We start from the raw sequence: 27,537 nt of genomic DNA on the forward strand, positions 1-27,537 counted from the left end.
ATCAGAGAGCTTAGATAGAGGAAGAGTTTTAGTGAGTTCAGAAAAGCAGTGAATTCAATGTCAGAAGACAAGGGAGATTATCAGAGAGATGGAGATGGTTGAGGATAAGGATTTGACCAGTACAGAGACCAAGGAAAGCAAGAAAGGAAAATGGACAGATACCTGAGACATGCTGGCTTGGGAGCCAGTGTCAGATCTATACTGCACCCTTTTCGGGAAGGCACAAGCCAGTCAGGCAGAGGCAAGACCAGGAGAGCATTTTTCCCTGGAATCAAGATCATGGGGGTTACTCATTGGCCAGCAGCTCTTGTTTTCAGCACACCACTGGGGAGGTGAGGATGCTGCTGGATGGACAGGCACTGAGGTCTCAGGACCTTGGAATCAGAGGAAACAAGTAAGTAACCCAGAAGTTTGTGAATCTGGGAATTTCCTGTCCAGTTAAGCAATTGAAGCTACCCCATTGAATGATTTTAACATAAAGATAGTTAGAATTTTGAACAATAGAGGCATTAAGGGTTAGGGTGAGTATGCGGATAAGTAGAGCTGAGTCCATGAAAAGATCATCCATGATCTTACTGAATAGCGGAGCAGGCTTGATGGGCCAGATGACCTACTCCTGCTCCTGTTTCTTACATTCTTATGTTAATGTGATGGGGAAGAGGGTGGGAGATGTAGGGGGTTTGGTTGTGAGACCAGTGTGGTGTATTTCAGCATGCCCCCTCTCCCAAAGTTGAGTTCCTCAATCAAATATTCAGCATCTTTGATCAACGATCCAACAGCTCCCTCTCCCATGTACCCATGGGTGTTAACAAGGTGGGCATATAGCTTTGGCTGCCATGTGCTTTGCATGGTGACAAGTCTGCGAGCTAATAGATTACTATCAATTACAGTGGCATCCAACAATTAATTGTTTATTACTTTGCTACTTAAGGATCTTGGTGAACGGTGTGGTTAGGGTTAGAAGTGTGGGAAGGTTGCTTGTGGAACCTTCCTGTCTGTTATATAATTCTGGTGGAAGCAGGAAGGCAAAAGAGTTCAAAAATGGCACCATCCCACCTCATTAAATGCCCTCCCATGCCAATCATGCCACTGTTGAGAACAATTAGATTCCACCCAATGTCTCAGGTAGGAATTTGAATTTGTGCTGTGGTCAGTCAGAATAAAGGCCTTAAAATGAGAATTTAGAAATTAGAATTGTGGATAAAAGATAAATTCTCAAAGTAGGAAATGATGCCAAAGGGAAAGAGGAGAGACCAAGACTGAACTTGGTATTAAAGGCCTCCACTGTTTGAAACTTTATTATAATATTTTCTGAGATTCTTTAGTCTGTTGTGACAAGTTCTTCCAGGGTTTTCTTTGCGTTCGTGTTTCTACATTGGAGGGTTGAGTGACTCAACTTAGCTTTACAGTTGTTGTAAGGGCCACTCCTTGATGGTAATGGCAGGAAAATGCTCAACTAAAGCACTCCAGACATGTCTTTGCATTGAATATCACAGAAATTCAAACTTGGATATCCTGACTGGAAATCCAACATTCTTAAAATCTACAGAGTTGCCTCATTTTCAGGAAGTTTTATACATATAAGCAAGGAAGTCCCCTTGGAAGTTCATTTAGAAAAAAATACAAGTCATTTAGGGGTGGCATGGTGGCTTAGTGGTTAGCAATGGTGCCTCACAGTATGAGGGACCTGGGTTTGATTCCAGCCTCAGGCGACTGTTTGTGTGGAGTTTGCACATTCTCCCCGTATCTGCGTCGGTTTCCTCCCACAATCCAAAGATGTGCATGTCAGGTAAATTGATCATGCTAAGTTGTTAGGTGTATTCGTCAGGGATAAAGATAGGGTAGGAAATGGGTCTTGGTGGGTTACTCTTCGGAATGTCGGTGTGGACTTGTTGAACCAATGGGCCTGTATCCATACTATAGATGCTTTTGAAATTCTTGGATTTTAGTTAATTACTATAAAAGTCCGAAAAACTTCTATTTCCACTGTCTTATTTATTTTGTGTTTGTTGCTTCTATGGTTATCTGTGGGATATTTTAACTCTTTTTTTATGTGTGTGTTGCTCATTTGTATTTTAAAATAGTGTATCTGACTCTCAAGCTGCTATTAGCCTTGTAACTTGTGTCATGACCAGGTCCAGAGCAGTTGATAAATTTCTTTCTCTTATACCTGAGATCGGTTCTGACTGTTAACTTTTTTTAAAAAAAGTACACGTCACAAGGTAGATTGAGGTGAAAATGTCAAGAAATTAGAGTCCATGAGTAAAAAGAATTACATGTTCCAAGATTTCTTTTGGTGGTCTTGAAATTCCAACTGGATTTGGGCCCAAGTACGCTGGTAGTTCTTCTGGAGACCGCAATTGCTATCCTGTATTTCCATACTGGGCAGTATGGCTTGAAATTCTTTGCACTGTAAAGTTCTCTGTCTCTGCCATGTATTCCAAATAGATTGAAATAGGATATGAGCTTCAAAAACATTTTGAAAGAGAGACTTTGTTATTCCATCCTTTAGGGCATGATCCATGTTAGTGAAGGAGTTTCAATCGCCCATTGTCAAAGCAATTAAAGTATCATTGAAACATTGCAAACAGAATGTTCATCACCCATTATTTGCACAATAAGTTTCAGTAAACTTCCTTTTGGCTCAGACCATTCCTGTAAAAGAGATGTCAACTGTTTATTGCCAGTTTCAACTATCTCAATGCAAACCAATTCCTTAACAATGTTGATTCCATGTCCACTTTGAAATGCCTTTTGAGGTCCAGCTCTCAGGTCAAGTGATCTCTGCAGACATTGTAAACATAGTGTCTGTCTGATTTAAAGTTGTTTTGGTTGAAGCAAATGTTCCAGACATTTAATCAGTCAATGGAATTAAATATTAATAGTCAACGTATCACAACTTAGTGACACTTGGGTTTAAACTGAATATTGCTTTGAGAATGTGCAACGTTAAGCTGTAATTTTAATGGGGAATGCTGATTCCTTTGGGATCAATATTCTAGAAATATTGCAACCTTAATGTAATCTGATCAAACTTATTATGGATGAGAATCTCCTCTCCCCAAGACCAACAGTTTGACATCTATTGTGACATCCAATAGATAGAGTTGACAGCATGTCATACAAACATATTTTACGATTTTTTTTTCAGACCAACATCATTGAACATTTTTAGGCCAGTCATAGTATGAGATGATATCCAAGATATCCCAAATATTACAAAGTGAGTGGAATGTTCCCTATTCAACTGTAGTAACACAAACTGGTGCTCTCACTTTAAAAGAGAGAGATGCCAATGGTCCTTTATGAACAGCATCTAATTATTTACTTAAACATCTTTTTAACAATATAACAACATAAACATCTAAATGTATTTTTAGTGGTTTGCTACCTAGCTGGATAATAAAGGCTGGATATTACTTGCAGCCATTTGGCATGGTTTTTGTGGGGTGGCATGTAAAATGCGGCAGATGCCTAACTTGCCACCTTTGCAATCACTTCAGACAGGGAGGGTGAATGGACATTGGAATTGACTGCTCACCCACCACATGTGAATAAATATTTAAGAGTCACTTGGAGTTGTTATAAGCTCAAATGATCTTTATAACATGCTGTTCATGCAGAAAGTTGACTGGCATGGGTACTCAATAGAAACCAGCTCGTCTTTAAATGCCAACATGAACAAAAGCAGGAAGAATAGGGGTAATCTCCTTCAAAAGATGCCTTGCAAGCAGCAGGATACCCTACCTAGGAGATTAATCCACCTTTAATTAGATTAGATTCCCTACAGTGTGGAAACAGGCCATTTGGCCCAACAAGTCCACACCAACCCTCCAGAGAGTAACCCACCAGATCCATTTCCCTCTGACTAATGCACCTAACACTATGGGAAATTTAGTGTGGCCAATTCACTTGACCTGCACATCTTTGGACTGTGGGAGGAAACCCACGCAGACATGGGGAGGACGTGCAAACTCCACATAGACAGTCGCCTGAGGCTAGAATCGAACCTGGCTAACCACTGAGCCACCATGCCGCCCCAATTCCACACTTCTTTTCCAAAAGAACCAGGCCCCAAAACCACCTCTATGGTCCATAGAGTCCCTCCCCACCATAAAATCCCTGATGTTTACCTTTGTGTGGGAGCCATGTTCCTCCTCAGGCCTTTTTGTACAGTCCCTACAATGCAATTACTGAGCTGTGGTGCGGCCAGGAGTGATGGAGTTGTCAATTAATCTGATTGACTGGCAGCTCCTGAGAACAGGACTTCACCCTGAGTGAGGGGCAGAAACAGAGCAACTAGCCAATTTAGACAACCCGCAGTGCTTTGGGGTAGACTTCCAATAGATGTGAAACCAATCTTTCTTCCACAATGGCGTGTTTGGGGGACAGTGATCTGCCTGCCCCACCTGTATATTCCTGCTCAATATGTCGTTCGTTTATAATTGAATACCTGAATGTAATTTCGTGTAAACATTCTGGAGATCTGCTTGCTTGAAATTTCAAATGTTGTTAAGTGTTGTGTGATCTGGGTTGTTTTGAATTGCCTGAAAGCAACAGAATAGTCTAAACTCTGGAACATCTTAGTTGCGGTGAACTTTCATCACTCCAACTGCCCTTCTCTTTTTGAAGTTGGGTTTAGGTCATCGAATGCAAGAATCACAATGTTATTAATTCTCAGCACTAAACACATGACATAATTTCAAACCCAAATAAAATGAAAAGATCAGTCAGCAGCTCTGCAGGTGCTGATTGGCCTGCTGATATTTTCAATATTTTCTGCTTTTGTTTCACATCTTGAACACCTGCAGGGTATTTTCTTTTGCTTTTCATGAAACATGAGAAATGTTGATGGTTTGAACAACAAACATGTATACTCCAAATTATGTGGAATACTGCATGAATCTGAATTCCAAATTTGATCAGTCATATGAGTCAATCTAGAAAGGTCTGTACTTCAGGAGAGTCGGTTGTTTTGCCTTTGGTGCACCAGCAATTTATATGGCTCAGTATTGTGCAATTTATGAGTGGCTTGAGGAGCAAGTGATAAGTTGGTTTAATACCTGTAAAACAAAAGTATTTACCATATGTTTGGATTAGAACCATAATGGTCATGCTGAGTAAGGATGTTGAGCTGAATTAGTGAATAAATCACTTAGAAAAGCTACTTTATATTTTAAAAATTGTGAATGAGGTTAAAGACACCATTTTAATCACTGGGCTCTCACAAGCTCCTCTCAGTTATAACTTTGGGTTTAAACATTACTTGAAGCTTCAAGTGAATTGCAATTGTTATGATTCATTCCAAGTGGTTTTTCTTTTGTGTGTAATGTGAAGAATTGCTTTGGTTTCCATGAATAACTGTCTGATACCTCATTTGTCTGCTGGTCTTCAGTGATAAGGAAGTGATACAGAGTTGGATTGTCATTGAGTGAGGCATCAGTATTTCTGTTGACGTCCTGAATTCTGTATGTCCCTGCCTGTCTTTTCTCAAGCTGTTTAACCATTGTCTTTTTAAGAATTTAGTTTTAAATTCATATTTATATAACTTGAAAAAGAAAGGGACTTGACTTGATGGTGGCTCGGTTGCATTAAATCAGAATGATTTGGAGATGCCGGTGTTGGACTCCGAAAGCTAGTGTGCTTCCAATTAAACCTGTTGACTTAGTGCCTGGTGTTGTGTGATTTTTAATTAAATCAGAAGGTTGTGGGTTTCAAGTCTCATTCCAAAGAATGAGTATAAAATTAAGGCCGACACTCCAATGCGATCCTGAGGGAGTTATCAATGCCTAGGTCATCAACTTGTGAATAAAATATTCAAACAAGTCTCCAACTATTAATTATTTAGTAACTAAATCTTTAATTGTGTTCAGGTAGAGGAAATTTATTTGGGGACTCAATTGTGCTCTTTTTGTGGGCTCATGTAGCAATTGGAAATATCTGAACATATTTCTGGCTTGTGAATGTCTGTTGTCTCCATGGATAGGTTGGCAGTTGCGTGGAAATGCAAGTCCAGCACACTCCATATATGCACAGACTTGCACACCATAATTTCAGCCACTGGTGCTCAGCATTAACTCCAAATTGATAGGGCTCTAAAGAACTTGATCTCATTCCTGGTGCCCTTGCTCACAAGGACACAGGGTGGTGCCAATAGGCATACACTCAGAGGAGTAGCCCATGGACAGGCTCCCAGAAGCCTCTTCTCAGGGCACCCCAGAAGTGGCTAGGCCTTCCATCTCAACTCTGTCTGCCACCCTCAGCTCTATGGAAGTCAAACCAACTAGTGTCTGGACAGGACACACTCAGCACCTCTGGGCCCTCCGGACACAAACTATCCTGGGGTTGCCCAAACAAAACTCCAAAGTTACTGTAAGACAGCCTCCCTTGACCCCAGCTATGGAACTGGAGACTGCATTGAGGGGTAATGGGAGGAAGGGGATGAAGAAGACCTTCTGACAACACATCAGTGAAACGTAATTGCAAATATGTTTTCACAATTCTAAATATATCCTCACTTTTTATCACCAGCTGTATGAGTGAATGTCATTTTAGCTGCAACTCCAAGGCACAAAGGGTAACTATTCTTATCATTAGTGTCACAAAAGGATGGTTGTCAAGCTGTAAACTGAGCAGATTCTGCATTGTGTGCAGTCAACGGGGCTTTGGATGTTAGTTGCTACTTTGACAACTGGATTGAATCTTTCCAGGCCACAATACATTGTAGCAAAATGCAAACAGACAAGGCAGGGATGCTATGAGCATCCAAATAGGCACACAGTGAGTGAGTATTAGAAAGGACACCTCAGAGGTGACCTGGTCCCTGGCCATGAGCTAGGTATGGTTTTCTGCATGCAGTGTCCTGGCAGCACCATTAGAATGTTAGAATGAGATGCCTGTGTGCTCCAAAATGAATAGACAATAGACAGTAGACAATAGATGCAGGAGTAGGCCATTCTGCCCTTCGAGCCTGCACTACCATTCAATATGATCATGGCTGATCATCCTTAATCAGTATCCTGTTCCTGCCTTATCTCCATATCCCTTGATTCCACAATCCTTGTGAGCTCTATCCAACTCTTTCTTAAATGAATCCAGAGACTGGGCCTCCACGGCCCTCTGGGGCAGAGCATTCCACACAGCCACCACTCTCTGGGTGAAGAAGTTTCTCCTCATCTCTGTCCTAAATGGTCTACCCCATATTTTTAAGCTGTGTCCTCTGGTTCGGCACTCACCCATCAGCGGAAACATGTTTCCTGCCTCCAGAGTGTCCAATCCTTTAATAATCTTATATGTCTCAATCATATCCCCTCTCCGTCTTCTAAACTCAAGGGTATACAAGCCCAGTCGCTCCTGTCTTTCAGTGTAAGGTAATCCCGCCATTCCAGGAATTGACCTCATGAACCTATGCTGCACTCCCTCAATAGCCAGAATGTCTTTCCTCAAATTTGGAGACCAGAACTGCACACAGTACTCCAGGTGTGGTCTCACCAGGGCCCTGTACAGCTGCAGAAGAACATCTTTGCTTCTATACTCAATCCCAATTGTTATGAAGGCCAGCATGCTATTAGCCTTCTTCACTACCTGCTGCACCTGCATGCTTACTTCAAGTACAGAACTGCAGTGTAATTGGGTTGGCTTTGTGTCATGATGATGTAATGATGTGCTCCCAATTCTAAGCTAGTGAACATGCCCACTGAGGGATCAATCTGTGAGCTGGCTGAAGATGCAAAATACAGCCTTGCTAGTGTACCCCCTAAGAGATCTATGGCTCATTCCTCACAGATGGAGGAGGAGATGTATGCTGGAGGTCCCACTTGACAGCATTGACTCTATAGATTCCACCTGTGCCTATAGGAGTCAAAAGAGACAATGAATTGTGAAAACTGAGTGGGTGTTTAGTCATGTTGACTGTTCATTCACAATGCTAGATTACAGTACAGGACTAGACAATGATTCTCGTTTGCTTGCTGGGATAGAGACTTTGGCATCACCAGCCAGGGTAAAGGTCCTCTCCTTGTATGAAATGAGGACACAACTGTCAGACAATCCACTCTCGGTCTTGGTTTCTCCCTTTTCTATTGTGGGCTTTTTTTGTCCTGGAATAGGGGAAGGGGAGAGATTGAGTGAGATTAATGTTGTTGTCGTTGCTGTTAGAGTTGGTGCAGGTAGGGGAAAGGTGTTGAGATGTCCCGAGTTAATGGGTAGGCAGTGCAGAGTAGGCATGCAAAATTAGTAGCCCGGGGATTTGGGCTGGCAACCGAATGGAGGAAGATGTTGCATGGAAAAGTAACAGTGGTAGATCATGAGTCTTGGTGGGACGCAGGTGCCATAGCAGAGAGACAGTGATTGTGAGGTGGCACTTACCCATGTGAAGTTCATTGTAAAGCATCCATGTGGACATTGATACCACACTGACCAGATTGGCAGTGTCCGTGGCATGAATATGGTCTCGTTTGCTGGTCCTGAGGAGAAAGGATAGGCCTCCTTGGCAACATTCCACCCACTTGGGCCTCCTGGTCATTGTCGATAAATTGAGTGACAGCAATCTCTGGGCCAGTTGTTCAGATGGGAAGTAACTACATTTTAAATGTGGCATCAGCGCTGGAAATCCTGGAAGGTCCTGACAATGGCACTGGGACTCCAGGAAAGTCCCAGCAAAGGCACATACTTCCAATTCTGCCGAGAGGGAACATGGTCCAAGCAGAATGCTTGCAGGGTGCACAGCTAATGCGATGTATTTTGGAAAATGGTGTGAGAAATTTCTCTCGGGTCCACAGAGAAAAACCCTCCATGAATCTTGTCAAAATTGGCAATAGCCGATTTATGTTAAAATTCAGTCCCCACTCCACTCTATGGTGTCATTGGATGTCACATCACAAGAGACTATTTAAGCTTTTTCGTTATATTTTATCCCATTATAACATTATGTTATCCAAAAAAAATCACTAACTTGGCAACAAAATGTCATTCTTTTATATAAATGCAATCATCATAAACATTATGTATTGTAGAACAACAATTTCCAAATAAATCACAAGAGGGTGAAAAACAAGAGCACATACAGATAAGATGGGACAGAATGGATACATCATAAAAGATAAAAGAAGTAACCTAATTATGTTCTATTGCATGTATTGGAATGTGCTACACGCTGTAGGATAATTTTCTGCAGTAACAATATCATTTGCCTAGATTGACTCATTGTTGTACAATAATTATTTCCAAAAATAAAAATAGCTGTTAACTTAGACATTTCAGGCAAACTAGTTTAAATGTGATGGAATGTGTCTATTGACAACACTATACCATTCATTTGAACATTTTTTAACTCAAGATCTGCATACAACTTTGCTCTCGTACCCATCAGTAAATTTGTTGTGAGGATGTAACTGAAATAATTTCTGGGGCACACTCCTTCTAGTTCGCACAGACTAGGAAGGTTAAGATTGTGGTCTTATTTCTAAGTAAGTAAATTCAATAAATGAGTATATAATGAATGGCTTATATGTCTTCTAATATTTAAGCTGTGTGTTGCAATGTTCATCTCCCTATCCCCATCACAGATGCAGGCTTATGCAAGAATTTGGCCTGAATTAGTTGAGAAAATGGTCATGTTATAGTTTTAATATTATGGATGTAAGTTTGCTAAGAAGGATTATAAAATGACTCAGATGATTGTTGAGGCAATAATGTTGTAATCAGTTATGTTTTTACATTTTCATTTCTTTTAATATGAGCCGTATCTGCTTGTGATACATCAAGGCCAATTTGGAAAATCCTTGCTGGTCATAATTTTCAATTTGCACCTTCTATAATTATTGATTTTAGAGTATTCCTTACTTAGCCCCCCCAGAAGTTCTAGAACCTATTTCAATAATTGCTTTGACTTGCCTTCACAAACTTTCAAAGGCTGAAATTTTCCCAGGCCTTGACTGCTGTGACCTCTGACTAGAAATTGGGGAGAACTGTGTGCGGTATTGAACAAGGCCTTTCTTGATGTCAAGAGGAACAAGTCACATTTTATAGAGTTACAGAGTCATAATATCATACAACATGGAATCAGACCCTTCAGTCCAACTGGTCCATGCTGACCATAATTCCAAACTAAACTACTCCCACCTGCCTGCACTTGGCCCATTTCTTGTTCATGATTTGGAGGTACCGGTGTTGGACTGGGGTGTACAAAGTTAAAAATCACACAACACCAGGTTATAGTCCAACAGGTTTATTTGGAAGCTCAAGCTTTCAGAGCTATGATCTTATATTCCACAACCACCTGATGAAGGAGCAGCGCTCCGAAAGTGAGTGCTTCCAAATAAACCTGTTGGACTATAGCCTGGTATTGTGTGATTTTAAACTTTCTTATTCATGTACTTCTCCAAATGTCTTTTAAACAACTAAAGTCTGGATGTGGAAATAACATTCTCACTAGTGACAGTGAGAGGTCTATTAACAGGGATTATCACTCATTATCACCCTTATTGTTATTTAATCTCGGCTCATTAATGTAAACCTTCCCACTCTGTCACCTAACAGGTGGAAACTAGATGCTGAGAATTACCAATGAAAGTTGAAATGAGTACACTGTAATTGGCAACTCCAGCTCATTGCGTGTTCTATCAGACCTCCACCTTTGATGCCCAACTCCAACATACCAGGGTATGCTCCATGGACCGTGGCTCCCCATGTTCATGTGCACTCTTACCAAAGATGTAACAGCCTCTTCACATCACCATGGCGCATTCACTGTATGCCTCTGCACTTTGAGGTGATTGAAAGGCTCTTGCAGGGACACTTTGCACATATACTCAGGCAACCAACTCCTGGATTGGACCAGGCAGCATGTCAGGGCTGCTCAATTGCTCTCTTAGTCTTCACTCCCTACCCGGATGCCCATAGCATCCATGCCTTGCCTTGTATTTTAGTGCTTCATCCCCTCAACTGCACTTTAAAGGCTGACACAACTGTTTTGCCTTGTCGTTTAGTGCAGCACAGAGCCAGGCAGCTTGTCATGCTCATCAGCATTCATCAGTTAGAGGAGTGAACATGCTGTTGAACTGCAGAGCACTGTATTACATTAATCTCACATTCGCACCATATGCCAGCTGGGGTATACGCAGCAAACACACTGCATGTGCAGCAAGCAAATGGCCATGTCTCAAAGTCATAAGGGAGTGAGTAGTCCTCTGTCAATTCCAGGGAGACACTACTCAGTCAGCACTAAGTCAAGGGCAGCATCATGAATTAGATTTGGGCACCGTCAGGCAGATGGTTGGGTAATTCAATTGGGGGATGCATGCCTCACCAGTCCAGGGTGTAGGCCATGGTCACCCCTTTGAATCCAGTCAATCAGTCTGGGTAGTCACGGGAAGACAGGATCAGGGAGCTGTACAGATTTCAGACAGGGGATTGGTCACCGAGCATTTGGGGCTGTGCAGCTAAGCCACTCAAGATGGTTCAGCCATGGTTAGTCCTGGGGATCTGACCCCTGACAGTCAGCAGGGATAGATCAGCGGCTACTTCCATGGGAGGGAGGCTGGAGAACTTAATCATGAGAATTGGAGTCAGAATGCTGGGTGCAGGGGTGATTAAAATACTAAAAGCAGGGTAACACTACATCTAAGTGGTGGGGGAGGTGATAAGAGTTTGGGAGAGGGAGCATGGGGGGAATGGATCATCAACAGTAAGCAACCAGCCTGGCTTCTACAGGGGTACAGTGCACTAACAGATCTGTACATTGAATAGATGGAGACTCAAATATACAGGCTGGGTGGGGTCTAGGGAAAGTACAAAAACTATGGGGTTGGCAAGGAAGGCTTTCAGGAAGGAGAGGTGTACGTCAGCGGGGGTGGGGTTCACCGAGACTGACATACAGATTCTGGGACTCGCTGTTATCTTTTGTCATGCTGTAAATCACATATGCTCAATGAAGATGAAAATGGCTGCAATAACACCAAGGGTGGATGGAGTAAATGTTTCATTAAGTGAGGGAGGGGTCTGTAATTTGAACAATGTGAGGTCATTCGAAGGGGAACAGCATTACATAAACACAAGCTGAAACACATCTGCCAGAATTACATGCTTTGTGAACCTTAGGTAGTAGCTTACTGTACACAGTCCAAATCCTTGCCCCCAAGCTCTCCTGACCATATCAGATGAGATAACAGCTCAATCCCACTAAAGCCTAAATGTTTGCCTATTTAGAAAGAAGAAGCATAGTTGCTAAAATAGCAGTGACCTGCAATTTACCCAATTAAGTTACAAAGGAATTACTTCTCCCAGAAAGTGGTTAATGTCTGGAAATCTCTACCTGAGAATATTGTGGAGCCTAGATGACTAAAAGTGTCTAAACAAGAGAAAGGTCGATTTTTGTAACATCAAGGAGGTGACCGTTATGAGGACCTGGTGAGAGAGAGAAACTGAGGCCCACAGCAGATAAGCCGTGATTTTATCAAATGATAAAATGAGATTTAATACTGAAAAGCAAATGAAAACCAATGTGATAATGTATTCTCAGCAACGTGTCACCCATGCTGGCTATATGCCCTCTTAAGCCGCCTTCTTGCTTTCCCTCCATTTGATGCAGTTCTGAATTCTACAGCTAGGTGAAAGGAACCTGCCTTACAGTCTAGCAGGTATGTCTGTCATTTCTCCTCTAGCCTAGGGGGAGGGCCTTCTCCGTCTCCGTGTGAGGAAGGGACACCTGGAGAGAGCTCAGGGTTCCTTGCGTCATTGTTGCCTTGCCACTGGTGCTGAGTAGAATGTCATAATGGGTAGGAGTTATAGCATGTTAATTTTAAGCATATTAACAGCAACGAACAATGCTTCTCACTTCAGCATCCTCAGTCCTGGTCTTTACCGGCCAGGACATCAGGAATTGAAGAAGTATATTAATAGTGTTGGAGGCTCAAGTTGGTAAAAGGCATGAGTGAAGATATTCCATATGATTGTAAGAGTGATAGAGCATGAGCTTTGGTAAGAGGTAGCAGAGATCGAGTGAGTGTCAGCTATCTGACAGCAAATGTTGGAGAGCAGAGGAGGTAATTCACCTTCTTCCTGCTGTGCTGGGTGTTTCTTCAGGTGATGCAGAATGCGCAGACCTGGGAGGTGAAGTTGAACTAAGCTGGCAGAGTCTGGTGATTGTCCTCCTCTGGTAGTCCTCTGTGAAGATGATATCTCTTCTCTGTATAACTAGTAGAGCTTCAGGTCCCTATACACAAAGCGGGGTGCCAATTTCCTCTTCCCTGCTGTGCCCAGGTGAATGACAGGCCTGTACTGGACTGCCAGCCCTGGACTGGGCACAAAACAGAATTTTAAATCTGGTACCTTCATATGCCAGTACATCCAGGGTTGTCCAAGTGGTAGTAAATACATCCACCTATGGCGAGTAGGAGAATTGGGCTGGCATCAGATGAGAGGGGCACCATAAGGGTTTAGTTGGTAGTTAATGAGTCAAATTTGAAAACTTGCTAATTCTAAAGGAGAGAAACCTTTCATATATTCAATGAAAATTGCACCTTGCTGAAATATAGTAACATTCAGCTCTATGGAACTTATCTCTTACTTTGCTTCCTTCCCACTGTCCTTTGCAATTCACTTCCTTTATTTCATACTTGGCTCATTCCACTGTTCTTTGAACATTAGTATCAAGAGTGGTATTTAAATGGACGTCAGTTTGCTCAGTTGGCTAGTGAGTGATGCCAACAGTGTGGGTTCAGTATTCACACCAGCCAAGACTACCATGAAGTTTCCACCATCAGAACACCACTCATTTGATGTCACAAGGAATTAAGGGCTACGGGGAGAATGCGGGTAAGTGGAGTTGAAATGCCCATCAGCCATGATTGAATGGCGGAGTGGACTCGATGGGCCGAATGGCCTTACTTCCGCTCCTATGTCTTATGGTCTTATTTAAGGCATGGTGCCCCTCAGGTTAAATCACCACCAGTCAACTCTGTTTAATGAGAGGACAGTCCAATGTTGATTTTCCCTTTTACTTTGCTATTTTAATTCAGGATTTCAGGAATAAAGAAGGCATTCAATCAAAGCCATTTCCAACTAATAACAAATCTTAGCGGCCAGATTCTGGTTATTATTTAAATATATAAGATGTCTCAAAAGATTTTCATATAGCGAACTTTAATGTGAACAGAAATTAGTAAAAATATATATTAGGAGAACAGTAAGGGTGAGAAATATAATTTAGTACAGAACATTGTAGAAACAAAAGAGACATGACTGCAAATTACCTCTAATTACAATTCAATATCAACAGGATGCTCAGTTATTTAAAAACTGGCCTGTATTAAGTAAAATCAAGAGGAATTGTTTTACAGTTTGTTCATTTGGTAAATATGAACCAAAGCACATCCCATATACATGTTAGTTGCTTTATTATAAACAGGCATTAGGCGCCTGCTTGAGCACATGCTGCTTGGCTTATTGTTTTATTTTCTACCAAGTACTGCCAGACACAGTAAAAGATAGCAACAGAAAACATACCTGGTGTGATTACAGTGCTCTTTAGAGAGCACTCCTATATTTCTGATCTGCACCAAGGTAGACATTTGCGTGCTTAGTTTCACTGCCGCTTCTGGAGACTTAAATAATCCCTCATATAGGAACAAGATAAAACACATCCAGGACAAATTACTGACCTCTGATTTTATTTTTGAACAATTGCTAACATTATTCGTTGAGTCAACAGGGTCAAAATCTATAGTTTAAAAACAGGAAAAGTAATCTCTGAAATTTTTTTAAACTCTCTGATCTTTGTGTATTTTGTTAAACAATTAAAACGTATCAATGTGCCTTCAATCTGTTTCATTATGTAATTATCAGGTGAATACTTTCAGCCTTCTTGGGAGTTAATTATTTCTGGACCAAAGGAAGACTAGAAAATATAATCTTTCACTGACAATGGAAAACAAAGATGAAGCCAGTGATTCTGATAGTGGAGTAATTCTGCAGTCAGGTAATGTATTTTTTAAAATAATATTATTATTTATTCTTGATTGGATCAACCCATTTCCTTATTATTGCTATTGCCTACTTGAACTCATTGGGTTGTTTGGCAACTTAATTTTCCTTACATTTATGCATCATTTCAGTTTTTAAAACTTCTGTATTCAATATTGAACATCGTTCTAAAATAATATTCTTGTTAAACCGAAGACTTCAGGAGTTTTTTGTCTACCTCAGTTACTTCTTCATACAACTACCAAGTTAAATTAATTCTCTTCCTTGGATTCAGTTTTAAATGTTTTAAAATCAATTTTAATGATTTTGAAAGCAGCATCATAATGTGATTGGCTCCCTACAAATAGCCTCCTTGACTTTGCATATGAGATGCCATCTAACCCGGATGGCAAAGTACCAATGATGAAAGACTGAGTTTTGGGAAGGCTGTAACAGTAGCCATAAAAATTTGGTTTTAAACATTGTAAGGTGCCCAAAATTCACTTCCTGGAAATTGACAAATGTTGCCATTGATGCTGTAGCTTGGAGGTACTAGCAAAAGCAAGGTGAAGTAACATGTTTTAAAGTTATTTGAGATCAGGCCAGCTTTGATTATCTTCCGTTTCAGATACAGAGAGGAAGGCAATTTCACTCTTGAGGTTGATTTAGCATAGATAATGTCCCAAACCATTTGTGAAGTAGGAACAATTTGTGCAGATACATTAGGTAACAAGATTATATTGAAAGCTGCAGATTCTAAATTTATGATTGCTTCAGATCTGAAATGATATATTTTACACTTATACATACTTTAGGGTTAGATTGATTGGAATTATGCAAATTATAATTTGCTAACAACAGCATTTACTGTGCTAACCACATACATAACAATTCATGTTGCATTGCATTACTTCTATTACACAACTTGCACTTTACCATGGGAGCTCCTGAAAAATCCTTTCATATTTCTCCTTAATAGAGATTTGGTTGCATTTTTTGACCTTTATCACACAAATATCAAATGAGAATTGTGAACCTGGTCAGTGGATTTTAAGAGAATTTGAAAATGGCAATTAAAGATACATCACACAGAGAAAATTATATAAGAATCAAAAGCAAGACACTTTGACCTCTGGTTCTTTGAAGCTAAAATGTTGAGTAATGTTTTTAATCCTTTTGAGCAGTGTAATTGTGGACACTTTTAAAAAGATTCTCTTGTTATCTGAGTGCCATAAAAGAGGCTTAGTTGTGTTAAGATCACAGAAGAAGGCAAGCTTTCTCTTTAAACAATCATTCTTTTCAAGCAAGCATTAAAGAATGTAATACGAAAAGCAACGCCTGTGTAAAGAGGCTCATTAAGCAACTGTTCTTCATTAATAAAATGTTAATTAACAGCTTTGCCATTGCATGTATGGACATGCTCTACATCCAATTTTACATCAACTGTGATACAAATGTTTGACATGGTCAGTTGAATTTCCACTCTTCACGATTTTCGTGCAGGTCTAAACTGCTTCAGATGAGACTACTCTGCCAAAGTGGTAGAGAAATGAATTTCAAAGGATTGATCATTCATTCCATCGTATCCCACAGCATAATTTCAATACCCTTATAACTGATCCTTTTCAGCGAAGCATGTCATTCTAGAATAACAATGTATCTATATTGAAAGCATTTAAGTTGAAGAAAGATTTCATGACTAAATCAAATTCTTCAAAGGGTTTGTTTTGTTCAAAAAAAAGCATATTTTAAAATTTATCAGAATGAGTGCAACCCTAATTCATTTCAATCAAGGACATTAGCAACAGTGATTATACTGTGTCTGTATCACATTTGTCATGATAATAGGGTAAGTTGGAGGGCACTATGAATGTGTAGCTGCAACCTTTCAGATTAGTTTGAATTGAAGATGACATATTTGGCAATAGTGAGAATCACTCCTCCAGCTTTAGGTTAAAAAAAAAGACATTTTGTTCTCCAGATTTGAGCAGGACATTGTTGAATTAATAACTTTCTCCAACATCAATTAGATTATGGCAAGTCTTATTTTTTAATACACAAAATCAAGCATTAATTATTGGGGTTGGAGAATTTAGAAATCACGTTGAAACCATTAGCAGAAGATAAACAGCTCTCAATGGTGAGTGGGCCATTTTTACATCTCAATCACGGTTTATGTTTGTTAGACAATGAATATATAAAGTATTAAACTGATTTCTTCATCAACAAAGTGCAAGGAAGGTAAAGGTTTCTTAAAATTTGTGTAGGTGTATTTTCCTAATCCGTATGGTTCAAGTTCAACAAGGGACAAAGTAATGCTGGATCTAGTTCTAGGGAATAAGGTATAGGTGTGCTTCAATGGGTGAACGACTGGGTAGTAGTCATCATAAAGTAAGTAGGTTTAAGGTAGTTAAAGGAAATGATTTTCAAAAAATCTGAAGTGTCAATAAAATCTGAAAGAAAACAAATTTCAGTGATTTGAGATAGGATCTCACACAGGCCAGACTAGAAACAAGGACACTCCTGTGTTGCAGTCTTGTGCAGTGGTAACCTAGCAGTGCTAACTCATACACATAGGAGCATAAAGCATTGGTACACACCCTCACAAAGTACAACAGGTCGTTCATTATCTTATGAAACTGGACTCACATTCTTTTGGCCACCCAGGTGTTGATCCCCCTCCTACCCCTGAGCCATCTCTATCCAGACTGCCCTTGTTAGTTGGGGGGATTGGCCTTTTGTTAACATCCATAAGGAAAATGACTTTCCTTCACTCCTAGACAGCTGTCAGGAGAACTTTTCAAGAGTTGTCACATTTTGTCTGGTAACTGACATCTCCAATATTAGGTGAGGGTTTTGAATAGAGTTTGAGTGATATTCCTGGATTGCAGAGAACGAAATGCTGTCCAGGTCCTTTAAATATGAAACTCAGAAGGATTTAGAACTTCCAGCCTACAAAAGTATCATGTTCATGTGTGGTAATGGCTGAGAAGAACTAGACTGTGCGAGAAAACCCCATATGCTCCTGACCAAATGCCCCTCCCACTTTTCAGGCCCGCCATGATACTTAGTCTCAAAAGAAAAATGAAGCCATTTGGATCAGATGAAAGTAGAAAGGAAGTGACAAATAGGTTGGCATCACTCAAAATTAACAAATGACCCAGAGCAAAAGGGGTGTATTCTTGGTTCGCCAACAAAGTAATGATGGGGATAACAGAAGGCCTGAACTTTCAATCCTTCTTGGATATAGGAGTTGTGATAGAGGACTGGAGGATTGCAAATACAAAAAAAACAGTTATTGGAAACAAAGGGCAGAGGGATATACCTGAATTCTACAGAATAAACAATCAAATATTAATGGCATGAAAGCTACTAGAGACAGAGTACAACTACAAGGCCAAAATTAATTCTCACTTGGCAAGGCATTGGTTAATGGGACAATTGGCATGGAATTGTTAATGGTAACTAGTTCCTAAGTAACCTGACTACATTCATTGTGAGAAGAGAAGGTTTTTCACACACACGGTTGCTAAGCTCTGGAATGTATTAGCTGAACATGTGATGGAGGCAAATGAGAAAAATGTTTAACAAAGGGAATTAAATTGAACAGCTCTTTCAAAGAGCTAGCATAGGCAAAACAGGCTGAATGGATGGTTCCTGTGCTATAAGCTTATATGAACAAGGAAATGGCTGAGACTAACGAATATAAGCAAGTAGTACCTCATATGAATTACAATAACATACAAATTAATTATTAAAATTCAGTTATCAAGAAAGGTACTGCAAAACTGTATTATTTCACCAAGAGACATTTAAAGAATATTAATAGACAGCTTGATGAAGGTTTTAAAAAATTTTGCATTTGCTAATTTGTTTGGTGGCGTAGTGGTTCAGAGGTTAGCACTGCTGCCTCACAGAGAGAGGAATCTGGGTTCAATTCCACCCTCGGGTGACTGTGTGGAATTTACACATTCTCCCATGCCTGTGTTGGTATCCTCCAGGTGGTCCAGTATAATCCCACAGTACAAAGATATGTCCATAGTCTCTAGGGATGTGCAGGTTAGGTGGGCTAGCCATGGGAATATGAGATTACAGGGATAGGGTAAGGGCAGGTCGGATCTGTGTGCGATGCTCTTCAGAGGGTTGGTGTGGACTTGATGGGCCAAATAGCCTGTTTCCACACTGGAGGGATTCTATGATTTGAAAAAATTGAAGTTGTAGAGCGTCATTGGAAAAACCATCAGAGAAAATATTTTGAGCCTTACCCTGTTATGGACCCAAGCAAATCAAACAACTTTAAAACTACAGAAATATACATGAGTAAGTACAAGTTTTTTAATGTAGCAATATGATTACCAATCCATTTTGTCTTTTTCTAACATTATCCATAGTAAAGCCGTTACGGCTGCTCATTTTCACTTCCTGCTTGCAAAGTCCTCCTCATTACTCTCTTTAATTTTACCCTTTCCCACCCAATCATAGTTTATTTTCTATTTTTTTTCTGACACCCTCACTATCTGCAGTGTTTTAGCGTTTCTGGCATAGTTTAGAGAATATAGGGTGGTAATTTCTGCCCTGAAATATTCTTTGGTACTAAACCCAGGAGTGCCTACCCTGTCTGTGCTTAGTTGTATTGAAAAGAACAGGATAATTTGTGGCATTGTGCAGTGCACAGCTAAACCAGAGAAAAAAAAATCCTCACGTGTGACTCCTGGCCTGTCCTAGGCTAAAGGGAGGAAGTTTCAATATCAAAGAGTATCCAATTTATACTTTAGCTTCAATTTACATAATTTGTGTAAATCCTGCTGTTTGGCAGAATACATTAAAATAAAAGTTTTATATTCTTATGTTGTTATAAAATCATTTAAACAGTGAATTTATATGAGGTGACACTTTTAGACAGGTAGTCTATTAAAATTTCCATTATTAAAGTGTAAAAGAAATCTATTATGGAAGTCATGTGATGCAACGGTTAGTACTCCTGTCTCTAAGCCAGATGCTCTAAGCTCAGATCCCACTACAGGGCTTGATATACGTAGACATTTTGTTCATGACATGGTCAAACAAACCCTTCCAACATGTGCTTGTTGCAGGTGCTAAAAGCAGGAGAGATACCTGGTTCATCTTGTGATGGAAAGAAGTTTGAATACTCTGCTGTCATTATTCTTAGACCTGGACTACAAATGCATTTATAAGCACCTGTAGCCAGAGCAACTTGGATTCCTTCAGGGATCAGTCAACTGATGTGGATCAAATTGTTGCTAACATGCAGGGTTCAGTTCCCATTTTGGCTGGGTCTTGTCTGACTTGTCATGGTTCTGTGAGTTAGACTGCTTTCAGGCAAAGAGCTAAGGAAGAAGAAAGGGACACATAATGAGCAAAGTTAACACAAAGCAAAGTTAGCTTTCAGATTAGTATTTTTAGTGTATGTTGAGCCACATTTCTGCAGCATTTTGTTGCAGTAACACAACCTGAGGTGGATAGAATAATAATAGGAACAAACACTTCGTTAAAAAATTATTTAACTTATTTTTAAATTTAAGCCTCTTCATTTCTTGTGTTTTTCCGTAGTATAGTCAGTATATTCCAGTGCATCTGAGTCACATATTAATTTTCACATGTTAAGTGCCACACTATCTTTCATTAAACAATCCATTTGTCATTTAGCAAATTTCCAGTCATTTTAACATTTTTGACAAAACAAGTCACAACCTGTCTTTGCTGTTACAATCATACATAATTTGAAAACCAGCATGAACTCTCACTTCCTCAACCGACAGAGATTTGATTACTTCAGTACTCTGCTGTGACTTGTAGATGATTTGAAAAGTCAGGGAAATATGTGAAGATTTACACTAACTGGAATTCAGACTGCATAATAATTGCTTTCACATTGTAAGCCACAAGCCTTCATTCAGATCTTGAAATTACACTTTGTCTCTTATTTAGCAGCAGTGTATCGCCGTAAGAATGGTTAAATATCTACTATCTTAACCTAGGTGTTAACCCAGTTCAAATAGTAATGTCAAATAATAAAATGGAGATGAAAAAAATTCATATGAAAATATTAATCACTTGTGAACAAATATTTGTGCAGCATAATTTAATAGTCTTGGATTTGCTTTTAACTTGTAAATATGAAGGAATCAGTGGGATTGTGCCAACTTCTTGGCGTGCTTGGCATGAACCCTTACCTCTTTAGAAGCCTGGCCTTCATTAGCATTTTATCTGCCAAGTCTGAACTAATATGAATGGTGGGAAGTTCATCATTTTCTCTTCAGAAGTGGTACAGAATTATTTTGTAAGTATCTTAAGAAATGGGAACATGAGTAGACCGTACAGCTCCCGGTCTGCTCCACCATTAGTGCAATCAGGTCTGATCTTCTGTCTCAACTCCACTTTAATGCCAACTCTATATATCCTTTGATCCTCTGAGAACTATAACTGAATATATTTAAAACTGAGATGGAAAATTCACAACCCTCTGGGTTAGAGAACTCTAAAGATTCAGTCAAAATTCCTTCTGGTGAAGAAATTTCTCCTTATTTCAGTCTGAACTGATAAGCCTCTCATTTCAAGACTGTGATCCTGTGTTTTAGATTGCTGAGTTGGAGGAAATTATTCCGTGCACTTTTAGAAACTTGTAGATTTCAATGAAAGATCACCTCTCATTCTTCTAAACTGTAGAGGGATAGAAGCAGTCAAATTAACAAAGCCTTAGGAGGTAATGGGAAATATAAGTAAAGGTAGACTCACAATGTTCCTACTGATCTAAAGGATGGTTCTATCATTAAAGAGAGATAACTGGTGCTGATTTAACCTGAGGTCACCACACCTCAAGCAAGGGGAGAGGTTAAGAAGGAGAGTCCTACATAATAACTTCAGCTGGCACAGGAATTGAACCTACACTCTCGGCAGCACTCTGCATTGCAAACCAGCTAACCACCCCCACTATAGCAATAGAATTAGAATTATGGAGAATAAACAGGAAATTGGCAGTTCACATTTAAAATGATGCTCATTTAAAATGCAGACATGGCAGGTTAAATGGCCTCTTTCTGTACCAAAATACCTTTGTGATTCTATGAGAAATATTTGCATCCCCTGTTTGCTTTAAAGAGCAATAGTTAGGTCACTCCTTGCCTGTGTCAATGGCAGTGCAACAGTGGTGTAGCATCCTTCTTTTGAACCTTAAAAATAGGATCCTAATTTAATCCATGGAAAGTCCCAAGTGAAGACGGCAAACGGTGTGCTCGGAATGGGAATGGTGCCATTATCTGTCTGCCAGTACCATGATCCCAATAAGCAGAGGTTATAAAACATGACCCTGTTGTCACTAAGGGAATACATTCTTTTGGAGGGTGTGGTGATGGGGTATGAGCACGAAGGAGCAAAATTAAAAATTAATTGGAAAGAAATAGATTCTTTTGACTTTGTTAGTGAAAGGTCTTCTAAAAATAAATTTACTTTGGCAAACTATACACATTATTAGAAATTGACTGCTTTTTCCATGTATCAGAGTCAATTGCAGACTTTTGGATCTTCTACTTTTAACTTTGTTTTTGTGAAGCTAGAAACAATAAAAGTTTGCTGCTAATTCATAACTATTTCCGTGAATGAATTATGTTAATTATTAGTAGAAGATAGCGACTATTGATGACTGGAGTATGTCAAATGGCTGTCAGTGAATCAGAATAATCCAAACAAAGGGGAAACATTTTACAATGATGAATGAATGCACCCTTTCATCATGACCACCAAAAACAATTCTTACTGAACAATGGTAATACCTGCTACGTTGAAATAGTATTTTTGTTTTAAAAATCAGGATGTATTTATTGAATTGAATGATGCCATTGCATCAGTGGCAATATCATCTATATTAAGCACAGTTCAAAGCATTTTCTGTGCTGATGGTGACCTTTGTAGTGTGATCACAAACTATGACTTGAATAATCCAGCTTGTCCCACTTTACAATTTAACCAGTTATTTTCAATAGAGAGTTATTAAAAATCCTCACAATCCTCTATTATGGTCTATTAGGAACAAATGCTTAAACACAATTTCCTTTCTAACATGATTCATTTAATAAGCCCAAAGAAAACTTTTAATAACGAATTGATTTGTTCTAAAATTCTACTGTTTCTTTGCAGAAGAAAGAAAGGGGAACTTCCTGATCCCTGAGCCCAACCCAGCTTTTGGATCTTAAGTCTGCTCTTGAGTCACTTTGTAGCAGCCATGAACAAACAGATAAATATTGTGGTGGCTGTGATGTCATTAAAAGGGATCAGTTTTCCAGCTGCGGTGTTAATTATTAACCAGAGACAATAAAAGGGAGGTGCAAAAGTATTGCTCAGACATGACATTGAGAAATGTACAGACATATGGGATAGGCAACATGACTATGAATCACAACAGAATTCATTACACCACCGGATGTTACTACTACCTTTGTCAGTAATCTGGCTGAACATTAAATTATTTCTGAATATTTTCCTCTCCTCTCCTGAAGGCAGTATGTTACACTGTGATATGATTTAATGGACATTGCAGCTTATGAATATATTGCTTTAATGTAAGGTAAAATCCCCATAGTCCTACTCTCTCATTAGAGAAAGACAGCCAGTGATAGTTTGATGTGAGACTCTCCATGCCTCAACTTCAGTTGAGAAGACAGGACCTTCATGGTAACTCATGGAATTGAACCCATACTATTGGTATCATTGTGTGTCACAATCCAATCATCAAGCCAACTCAGCTAACTGACTGCATTGCTATACCTCAAACATAAGCATGAGAATAATACATTTGTAAAGTGCCTTCACAACACACTTCACAATGGAGCGACATTAGTCACAATGTAGGAATCAGTGTTTTTTGAGGGTAGCCTTTAGTGAAGTAGGTTTGGAACATGCTTCTGAAGCCAGGAGAAACATTGCATGTCAACATTTTGAGAGGCAAGTTCCAAATTACAGGTTAATGATTTCTGAAAGTTGCGTTAAGGTAAGGAAGCCCATAGACATTTAGAACTAGGTTTGAGCTGAGACATTCTGGAAAGCATTGCAGAAATAGGGTGAAATATGGCAGTGGATAGACATTTAACAGAGGCTAAGAACTTCAAAATTAAGTGAGCATTAGATAGAAATCAAAGAACTGGGAAAACTGAATGAGTAGAATTTAGTACAGGATAGGATAGAAGTCGCAGAGTTGCAACTTCTGTAAGCTGGAATTCAGTAGAAAGTAGACAATATGTGTCAGCAAAGCCATCTAACTGTGGGAAGTATCATAAACAAGCTGGATCTTGCCTTTAATCAATAGGCGTTTTCCTTAAAATACCATAGAGCAGCAATAATTTGCCCTGACTAATTGTGCAACTCCCTAACCTATGGGCACCATAGCAAGTTAATTTACCCACCAATATTTACTTGGCTGAGATTATGGATCCAAGCTTGAAACTAAACTTGAATCTGAATCTTCAATAACTGGGGAGACATTAAGGAATTTGTTTGAAACTTCAAAATCTACACACATTTTATGTGAAGTAGAATGTTTAAGAAAATATTTAGATATTTTACAAATAGTTTTGAAATGTTAGATTTGTTTGTTAAGAGGGATTATATAAAGTCTATCTCAATGGTAGATGCTTTTGTTTTATATAGGACAGATGGCTAATCCTTCCAACAATTCACATTCAACAACACTGGCACCTTTTGTAAAGAAAACAAATCCTTGCCTGCTTCACAAATGTGTAATCAAATGGATTATTGCCCAACAAAAGAATGCAATACTAGAAGGAATAACTAAAAGCATAGCCAGAACCTCACTGAACTTAGGGGGCTAAGGGAATGAAGATTTTAAATAGGAAATGAGAGAGGTGGCATAACGTGGGTTTTTTGAAGGAGGAAAAAGCATCAAAGAAGCAGATGAAGACAGAAAATTATGTGTTGTTGATGAAACTCACACAAGCATGCAATGCTGTTACCATGGTAATTGTGAGAAAAGACGGATAAGTGCTGAATCTTCAGCAAGAGGCAAAGTTTCACCCAATGTTTGAACAATCAACAAAATCATCCAGAACAAGAGAATGGATGACAAACATAGAACATTACAGCGCAGTACAGGTCCTTCTGCCCTCGAGGTTGCACCAACCTGTGGAAGCAATCTGAAGCCTATCTATCCTACACTATTCTGTGAAAAATCATACAAAGTCCAACAGATTTATTTCGAAGCACGAGCTTTCGGAGCACTGCTCCTTCATCAGGTAGTTGAAAACAGAGGGTGGTGGTTGATGGGAAATGTTCATCCTGGAGTTCATTTACTAGTGGTGTGCTGCAAGGATCTATTTTGGTTTTGTGGGCGGCACAGTGGCACAGTGGTTAGCACTGCTGTCTCACAGCGCCAGAGACCCGGGTTCAATTACTGCCTCAGGCGACTGACTGTGTGGAGTTTGCACGTTCTCCCCGTGTCTGCGTGGGTTTCCTCCGGGTGCTCCGGTTTCCTCCCACAGTCCAAAGATGTGCAGGTCAGGTGAATTGGCCGTGCTAAATTGCCCGTAGTGTTAGGTTAGGGGTAAATGTAGGGGTCTGGGTGGGTTACGCTTCGGCGGGTCGGTGTGGACTTGTTGGGCCGAAGGGCCTGTTTCCACACAGTAATGTAATCTAATCTAATTTTGGGTCCACTGCTGTTTGCCATTTTATAAATGACCTGGATGAGGGCATAGAAGGATGGTTTAGTAAATTTGCCTGATGAAGGAGCAGCACTCTGAATGCCACTGCTTCTAAATAAGCCTGTTGGACTATAACCTCATGTTTTGTGTTTTTTAACTTTGTACACTCCAGGCCAACACCAGCATCTCCAAATCATGACTACACTATTCCATTTCCATCCATATGTTTATACAATGACCATTTAAATGTTCTTAAAGTTGGCATGTCCACTACTGTTGCAGGCAGGGCATTCCATGCCCCTTCTACTCTCTGAGTAAAGAAACTACCACTGACATCTGTCCTATATCTATCACTCCTCAATTTAAAGCTATGTTGCCTCATGCTAGCGATCACCATCTGAGGGAAAGGCTCTCACTGACCACCCTAAAAAACTCTCTATTATCTTATATGTCTCAATTAAGTCACCTCTCAAGCTTCTTCTCCCGAATGAAAACAGCCTCAAGTCCTTCAGCCTTTCCTCATAAGACATTCCCTCCATACCAGACAACATCGGTAAATCTCCTCTGAACCCTTTCCATACTTTCCATATCCTTCCTATAATGCGGTGACCAGGACTGTATGCAATACTCCAAGTGCGGCCGCACCAGATGTTTTATAGCTGCAACACCTTGTGGCTCTGAAACTCAATCCCTCGACCAATAAAAGCTAACACACTGTATGCCTTCTTTACAACCCTATCAACCTTGGTGGCAACTTCCAGGGATCTGTGCACATGGACACAGAGGTCTCTCTGCTTATCTACACTACCAAGAATCTCACCAATAGCCCAGTACTCTTTATTACTGTTACTCCTGTCCAAAGTGAATTGCCTCACACTTATCCACATTAAACTCCATTTGCCACATCTCAGCCCAGCTCTGCAGTTTATCTATGTCACTCTGTAACCTGCAACATCCTTCGGCACTGCCCACAACTCCACCGACCTTAGTGTCATCCGCAAATTTACTAATCCATCTTTCTACACTCTCATCCAGGTCATTTATATAAATGACAAACAGCAGTGGACCCAAAACAGATCCTTGCAGTACACCACTAGTAACTGAATCCAGGTTGAACATTTTCCATCAACCACCACACTCTCTCTTCTTTCAACTAGCCAATTTCTGATCCAAACCGCTAAATCACCCTCAATCCCATGCCTTCGTATTTTATGCAATAGCTTACCATGGGGAATCTTGTTAAACACGTTACTTAAATCCATATACACCACATCAACTGCTTTATCCTCATCCACCTGTTTGGTCACCTTCTCAAAGAATTCAATAAGGTTTGTGAGGCACAACCTACCCTTCACAAAACCGTGTTGACTATCCCTAATCGACTTATTACTCTCTATAAATCTGATCTCTTATAGCCTTTTCCAACACTTTACCCACAACTGAAGTAAGGCTCACTGGTCTATAATTACCTGGGTTGTCTCTATTCCTCTTCTTGACAAGAGAACAACCTCTGCCTCTTGCTGAGATATTCGTATCATCAATAGTCACAGGTGAGGTGCCGGAAGACTGGAGGTTGGCAAACGTGGTGCCACTGTTTAAGAAGGGTGGTAAAGACAAGTCAGGGAACTATAGACCGGTGAGCCTGACCGCGGTGGTGGGCAAGTTGTTGGAGGGAATCCTGAGGGACAGGATGTATATGTATTTGGAAAAGCAAGCACTGATTCGGGATAGTCAACATGGCTTTGTGCGTGGGAAATCATGTCTCATAAACTTGATTGAGTTTTTTGAAGAAGTAACAAAGAGGATTGATGAGGGCAGAGCAGTAGATGTGATCTACATGGACTTCAATAAGGCGTTCAACAAGGCTCCCCATGGGAGACTGATTAGCAAGGTTAGATCTCATGGAATA

At 40.0% G+C, this 27,537-nt stretch overlaps 1 protein-coding gene across 4 annotated transcripts in view; it reads left to right on the forward strand.

The window, feature by feature from the left end:
- LOC122563206 (innate immunity activator protein-like) overlaps window positions 1-27,537 on the forward strand; it is a 102,378-nt gene that overhangs the window by 40,097 nt on the left and 34,744 nt on the right. For all 4 annotated transcript variants that reach the window (XM_043716765.1, XM_043716768.1, XM_043716764.1 and 1 more), the window contains exon 2: window positions 14,845-14,977. In XM_043716765.1, coding sequence (XP_043572700.1) covers window positions 14,923-14,977 — 55 coding nt within the window. In that variant the 5' untranslated portion in view covers window positions 14,845-14,922. The remainder of the gene's footprint in view (window positions 1-14,844; window positions 14,978-27,537) is intronic.

The sequence above is a fragment of the Chiloscyllium plagiosum genome, chromosome 26, assembly GCF_004010195.1.
Source record: "Chiloscyllium plagiosum isolate BGI_BamShark_2017 chromosome 26, ASM401019v2, whole genome shotgun sequence".
NCBI classification, from domain to species: Eukaryota; Metazoa; Chordata; class Chondrichthyes; order Orectolobiformes; family Hemiscylliidae; genus Chiloscyllium; species Chiloscyllium plagiosum.